General features: G+C 36.2%; 1 protein-coding gene across 3 annotated transcripts in view; it reads right to left on the reverse strand.

Annotated features, from left to right (window-relative positions):
* Positions 1-1206: 1206 nt before the first annotated feature.
* The window catches only part of LOC113232046 (serine-protein kinase ATM), a 53430-nt gene continuing 47633 nt past the window's right edge, over positions 1207-7003 (reverse strand). For all 3 annotated transcript variants that reach the window (XM_026466671.1, XM_026466678.1, XM_026466686.1), the window contains 3 exons: positions 3100-3214; positions 2882-3012; positions 1207-2028 (listed from right to left, as the gene is read on the reverse strand). In XM_026466671.1, coding sequence (XP_026322456.1) covers positions 1841-2028; positions 2882-3012; positions 3100-3214 — 434 coding nt within the window. In that variant the 3' untranslated portion in view covers positions 1207-1840. The remainder of the gene's footprint in view (positions 2029-2881; positions 3013-3099; positions 3215-7003) is intronic.

The following is a 7003-nucleotide window of genomic DNA, read 5'->3' on the forward strand; positions in this document are numbered from 1 at the left end:
CTTCTTCGCCGGAATAGCCGTCTAATACTCCACCATTGCAAGGCGGGTCAATATATACACTTTCACCGAGAAAAACGCATGAAGTAACTGAAAATAGAATTTTAGCAAGCAAAAATGCTCACTAAGACATGGTTTATGCCCACGGGATCGTCATCGACCCAAAAAAATATTAGCGCCTAGTCACTATTCTAGATAATATTCTCAAAACCTACTTTTTTATCAAACTATTTAGTACCACGATGAAAACACTATTTCAACGTCTTATTTACTAATCAGATAAGTATTTACTAATCTGCAATATACTTTCATTTTTGTAAGCGTTGACATTCGATTTTTACAAACACATATCATGCTAAATTTGCCCCGTTCATAATATCTTTGTCTACTCTCAATCGGAAACAAAATTTTCGAAACATACATCTAGTATTGGGTCGTTTTTAACCCTGTATATTATATGGGTCCAAAGTCAAAATCCCAAGTGTCAATATTGATATGATTGACCGTACAATAAATTGGCTAATGTGTCCTGTTGTCCATCAGAGCCGGAAACCGTGTAATGAATGCCGAAGTCTTTTACTCAATGTTATTTTATTACAAATATGGAATTTCTTGATTACGACGTGCCAAAATAACAAGCTGGTGAGTGATATTCTGAAAGCGCTTTGCTGTGGACTACTTTCGACCACAAACGTATTCTCGGAAAATAAATAAATAGACTCGATGGATAAAAATTTGGAACGAATGAAATTTTAATATTTTGGTAATAAAAATCAATGTCGTTTAGTAGATCGAGAAATTCATTCATGTTAAATTATATAAATCCATATATCGACCCCTCCTACGTAAAGTATCATATGCCGAAATTGCCAAGTATACAGGGGAGCGTTTTAAAGTTCTCCGTTTTATTCTGCAAAGCTCGTTACTCAAGTAGAGTGATCATCTAATAGGTCATCTAACCGATATCTAGGATTAGGATTTTATGGTCTATATGAGTAACGAGCTTTGCCGAATAAAACTGAGAAATGCTAAAATAACGTGTTGTGCTTTTTTCAGTGAATTCAGACCTTTAAAAGGCTCCTCTGTAAACTTGGCAATTTCGACATATGATACTTTACGTAGGAGGGATCGATATATACTTAAATGTACCCAATAACAAAAGGCGCAACTTTATAAAATGTATTTATTTCAAAGAAATTTTGATAAAACCCAAAAAAATAGTCCTAATATTAAAACGAATGAACATCCAAACATCCACAAAGTAACTAAAGTACCCTCTAAACTGGGCTCTATTTTATGGCCAACTAAGTCGAGTATGATTGTTCATACGTGTGGCGTTTTCTCAATTAATGCATTAATTATAATTACGTCTGATGTGAGAAATGTCTTCCATTCTCTTCCTCTCCTTTTTCATCTAATGAACGTTTAGGTTTATATCTTCATTAGATGAAGAGGAGAAAGACACATTTTGAAATAATAAAACCATAAATGACATCGCTACTTTTCAGTGATTGTTGAGAAAAAAAACGGTAAGTGCTTTAGAAAATAATATACAAAACTATAAAAAAAACCTTTACTTGAGTACAACACAACTAAAGACGAAAAAACAACTGGCACATAAAACGTAAAAATCAACACTTACTTAACATCAATTGTTCACTTAAAATATAATTGATTTTACATTAGAGTGCTTTAAGATTATTATTATTGTTGTTTTTTTAATGGTACATATAATCCCCGGCGTAATTGCTTTCTTATAAAAATTAATAAAAATGTTTTACAATGCTTAGAGCTTAACAATTGTTTGGATTGTTACACGTTATCCATATGACACTTGAGTTGATTACAAATAAGGTTGCCAGCCTGGATATAGCCGGCTGAGGTTAACTGGGTCCATAGCAGTGTGGATAAGCCTAGCCACTTGTCCGGGGACAGCAACTCCACCAGTGACTCCTCCTTCTGTGCCGCTCAGCTTGCTACTTACTGTTAGCAACGCTCGCTTGGCGAGACTACCGTCTGAACTTGCTGTTTCTGTAAAACAAGATAATTAACTAATGGCATTGGCCCAAAGAAATCGTCACAGGTACCAGACGACATACATTAAAAATTGTATGGAGCCAATAAGCATATGTCGAAAAGAGCCCAGGGCAAACTTGGCATGTATTTCGTAGTAGTAGTAGTAGTAGTAGTACGTAGGCCACACTCAAAGTTTTGCACTCCTGGCGGCGCATTAATATTCGAAATTCAAATGTTATGTTTAAAAAAAAAAAATATTCTATCTATCGAATGAAATAATTTTTTGGGGGAAATTGCTTGTATTTTTTTAAATTTGACCAGTTGAATTGTACTTTCGCGTAAAGATTTTAGAGTGATGATTTTTTATGACTTTAAAAGTTCTCTTTCTCCACAAGAGTGGTGTGCTCGCCTTCAAAATGCTTTTGGGCTTGGAGCACCACATTTAAGGACTGTTAGGCGTTGGTACGCTGAAATTAATCGTGGTCGTGTTTGTCTCCATGATGAGATTCGTGAAGGTCGTCCGTCAACTGCAGTGAATAATGAAAACGTGGTTACTGTCAAGCGACTCATACAAGAAAATCGGCGTATCACCTACGACGAGATTTGTGGACAATTAGGGATTGGTATGAGTCAAATTAAAAAAAATTTGCACAAACATTTGTAAGTCAGAAAACTTTGTTGTCGCTGGATACCGCACGAACTCACATCAGAGCGTATAAAAAAGTGTATAAAACGTAACGGAGAATATTTTGAAAAGCAATAAACATATTAATATCGTTTTAAATAGTTTTATTTATGAGTTGTGCAAAACTTTCAGTGTGGCCCTCGTAACGGCTATGGTGAGGACGATTTGTCCGGCAGCACTTACGAATTGTCAAAACATCTTGTTGCTTAGAAGTAACGGTCCACGAGTACAGCGGGTCACAAAGCAATACTTCCAATATTGTTAACAACGTATCTTGGTTGTCTCGCAACAGTTGCATGGTTTTCTCACAGCATCTAAAATAACAAAAAAATGAATCCTTAATCTGTCGGTATCTAGTTACTATAATAGAAGAATGTATATCAACATGTTGAAAAAAGTACCTCCTGAATATACCCTCCACACCGCTGCACCCGAATCCAGCTACTATATCTTGGGTCAAACGGAAAGGTATTGTCTCTGGCGTGGGTAACGTTTTGCCCTGGTCAAAGGCTATACCTGAAAACATTGAATAAAAAGTAGAGACGAGGGTTGCTGCTGATGCACTTTTTTACAACATCAGCGGATGCTGATTTTTTTACTTTAACATCAGCGGATGCTGACGCCTATTATAAGTATTTAAAAAAAAACGCGAAAATGTACATCCTACCGAATGTATCTATATGAAAAACCTTTCTATTTTCTTCGGTTTTTTCTTTATTTTTATTATATCAAGTGATGGGACGAACAAGTGGTGTGCCTGATGGTAAGCCTGACCATAACAGTTGCAATTTCCTTAGAGCTTTAAATCGCAAAGATCTGAGGGGTACTGCCACTGCCCCCGTCACCCTGAGACAAGTCCCATGTGCCTGTAATTTCACCAGCACCCTTCATAACTGAAACACCGTAATGCTGATATAATTGCTTGGCGGCAGAAATAGGTAAGGTGGCAGTACTTCCCTGGACGAACTCTTTCACAAGGAGCTCTTCTGCTACTATATATCGGTATTGTATTAAAACATTATTTCAATGATTTTGTGACATTCATTAATAAAAGAATCAATCATGATGTAAACAATCAATCTGCCTAGCTTAATCGTTGTGTAATTTTATCAGTTATATGGTAAAAACAACAGCGGAGCTGCTTTTTCGGCTTACAGTCTGTTACGTGCTGTAGCGGCAAAGCTTTCTATACTGCGTCACAAACTACCATATGGCACTTCAAGAATATTATATTTGACATTAGCGGACAGCATAATTGGTTATGGCAGCCTTTCCCAAAGTGGGCGATAACGTCCCCTTGTGAACGCTGCAGGCCTAAAGGACCCAGAACAAAAATGGGGGCGTTGTTTAGAGGCTTAGGGGGAGATTTGTAATTTCATCTAGGAAACTCTACTCAATACTCAAGTCAGGACTTGAGTATTGCAGTGAGCAATGAAAATCATACTCAAGTCCTTGCCATTAGGGTCGTATTTCTAGTGCTTGAAATCATACTCAAATCTGCTCAAATCCTGACTTGAGCATTGAGTAGAGTTCTGGAATACGACCTTTAGACACCGACTGAGCTCTCGACTCTCGGTTACAACTTGTAAACATCAACTAATATTAATTAAGAGATTGCTCAAACTAACTCTGTTCGATATTTCTCTCCGTGTAGTTCATATACCTATCCTGTTTTATTGAATAAATAAACTAAAAATCATGTCAATCGGTCGGTCCGTTTCGAAATGAAAGTAGACACAAACAAACAAATAAAAAGACAACAGTCACAGTTTCGCATTTTAATAGTTATTAGTATTCCTAGATAGGTAATTTTCTTAGATAATAGACCGCTGGCAATCATGTTTTAACAAGTTTTTGTTAAATAACCCGATTTGTGCTTTCCTGTATCAATCGGCTGGTTCATAGGATACTTGTTCTTACTTGTTGAGTACCAGTGAGCATCGAATGAGATAAACGAGTTTATACATGTTTGTCTTATTCCTGTCGGTGCGTGCTGCTTATGTAATCCTATATAAACAACGTAATATTTATTTTATTTTCGTTTGCGGTTTCGCGAGTAATAGATAAGCAGTACTTAGGTTCAACACTGACTTACGTATTTCTCAAAACAAAACAATGTTGGAAGTAAAAAAAAAAAGAGACGGTAATACTGTGCGGAATATGTTAAATTCGGATTCATTGAAAATCCCACAAACCCATCGTCGCCTTTGTGCCTTCAAGACTGCAAGATCATTTGAATAAAATGCATCCAGATAAGAAAGACAAGAATGTAGTATATTTTCAAGACCTAGAGAAGAAGCATAATACTGAGCCAAGTGTGGCAAAACTCTTTTCGGCGGCTACTAAACAAGATAACGACGGACTTCGAGCTTCGTACAATATCTCTTTGTTAAATGCTCAAAAAGGCAAACCACACAACATCGGAGAAGAGTTAATTTTGCCAGCAATAACTACTGTGCTTCATAAACCGGCCGCAGATATTATCCGAAAAATTCCTTTCAGCAATAATTCTGTGCAAAGACGAATTGATGAAATGGCTGAAAACATTGAAGAATCATTGTGCAATCATCTGAGGACTAGGCAATTCTCAATTCAGTTCGATGAGTCCACTTTACCAACTAATGAAGCATTGTTGCTGTCTTACGTGAGGTTTATTAAAGATGAGAAAATATGTGAAGAACTATTGTTTGCTAGAAATTTAGAGACCGATACAAAAGGCGAAACCAATTCAATACATTGGAAAAGTTTTGTGATGAGAAAGAGATTCCCTTGAAAAATATTATATCAGTTGCTACGGATGGCGCTCCGGCTATGACAGCGTGCCATAAAGGCTTCATAGCGTACTTAAAAAATAAAATTCCAGATGTCCTTGCTGTACATTGCGTTATTCATAGACAACATTTGGTTGCCAGAAATTTAAGTGAACAACTAATTCAATCACTGCAATATGTCATCAAAGCAGTCAATAAAATCGGTAACAGCTCTTTGAATGATAGATTATTTCATCAGCTTTGTGTTACTAATGACGAAGATTTCAACCGTGTGTTGTTTCATACTGAAGTTCGTTGGCTATCAAGAGGCAATTGTCTGACTCGATTTTACAACCTGTTTGACTCTGTGATAAAGTTCTTGGAAACTAAAGATACACAATTGCGCAACAAGCTCATTATATCAAAGAATGATATAGCTTACATGACAGACCTGTATAAATTGTTTAACGACATGAATCTCCAATTGGAAGGCGATGAACTAAATTTAATTTAAAGCAAAAAATGTCGTTGCTGCTTTCGAAGTCAAACTGCTTCTACACAAAAAGAATATGGGCAGACGTGAGTTTCACAGTTTTCCGAATTTATTAGTATCCTGCAGTAACGACGACTTGTTTGCCTAATAGCCAACATTTGGAAAACCTCCACATTGACTTCACCGAACGATACCAGGACATTTTGAACTTGGAAATATCAGACTGAGTGTTGGATCCGGTTTCAAATGTCAACACAGCAATATCACCTCAGCTGGAAGAAGAACTTATAGAATTGACAACGAACGAGGAAATAAAAATAAAGTTCAAAAATGGCTACCAAAAATTTTGGTTACAAAACCCGATCCCGCAATTGTACCCTGGATTGTGGTCAAATAGTTCAACTATTCCTGATAGCATTCCCATCGTCATATTTGTGTGAACGTGGTTTTAGTGCTGTGACAACGCTGCTTACTAAAAAGAGAAATCGTTTGTATGTTACCGAACGTGGTGACTTGCGGCTGTTCTTGAGTAAATTGGAACCTGATATTACAAACTTATTAAACAGCATCAGATTCATCCTTCACATTAGTTTTTATATTAGAATCGATTATGTTTGTTTTATTTTGAATAAAAAATACTCTGTCTGAATACTACAAAGTTGCGTTTCAATAATCATTCTCATTGGCAGGTGTTGCCCGAGAGTAAACTTGAGACCTAAGCGCCGTTGTGTACTACCTACTGCGCCCAGATCTCAAGTTAACTCTTGCGGGTTATAGTAAGTCTCGTTTAGAATGAATGTTTAATCTCCGCTAATATAGTTCACAATAATTAATTTAATTTGAAGTTATAGTGGTTTTTAAGTAGGTGAAAAAATGGGGGCGAAAAAAAGAATTTATTTTCAAAGTGGGCAGTAGACAAAATAAGTTTGGGAACCCCTGGGTTATGGTATAAGTAGTTATGAGAGAACATTTAAATCACATATACAACATAATAGGGGTTAAAGTATGAAATTGTCGATTTGTACTGAAAATCTAAATTGTTTATTTTTTAAATTTTTAACA

The sequence above is a fragment of the Hyposmocoma kahamanoa genome, unplaced genomic scaffold (assembly GCF_003589595.1).
Source record: "Hyposmocoma kahamanoa isolate Upper Pololo Valley unplaced genomic scaffold, ASM358959v1 102, whole genome shotgun sequence".
NCBI classification, from domain to species: Eukaryota; Metazoa; Arthropoda; class Insecta; order Lepidoptera; family Cosmopterigidae; genus Hyposmocoma; species Hyposmocoma kahamanoa.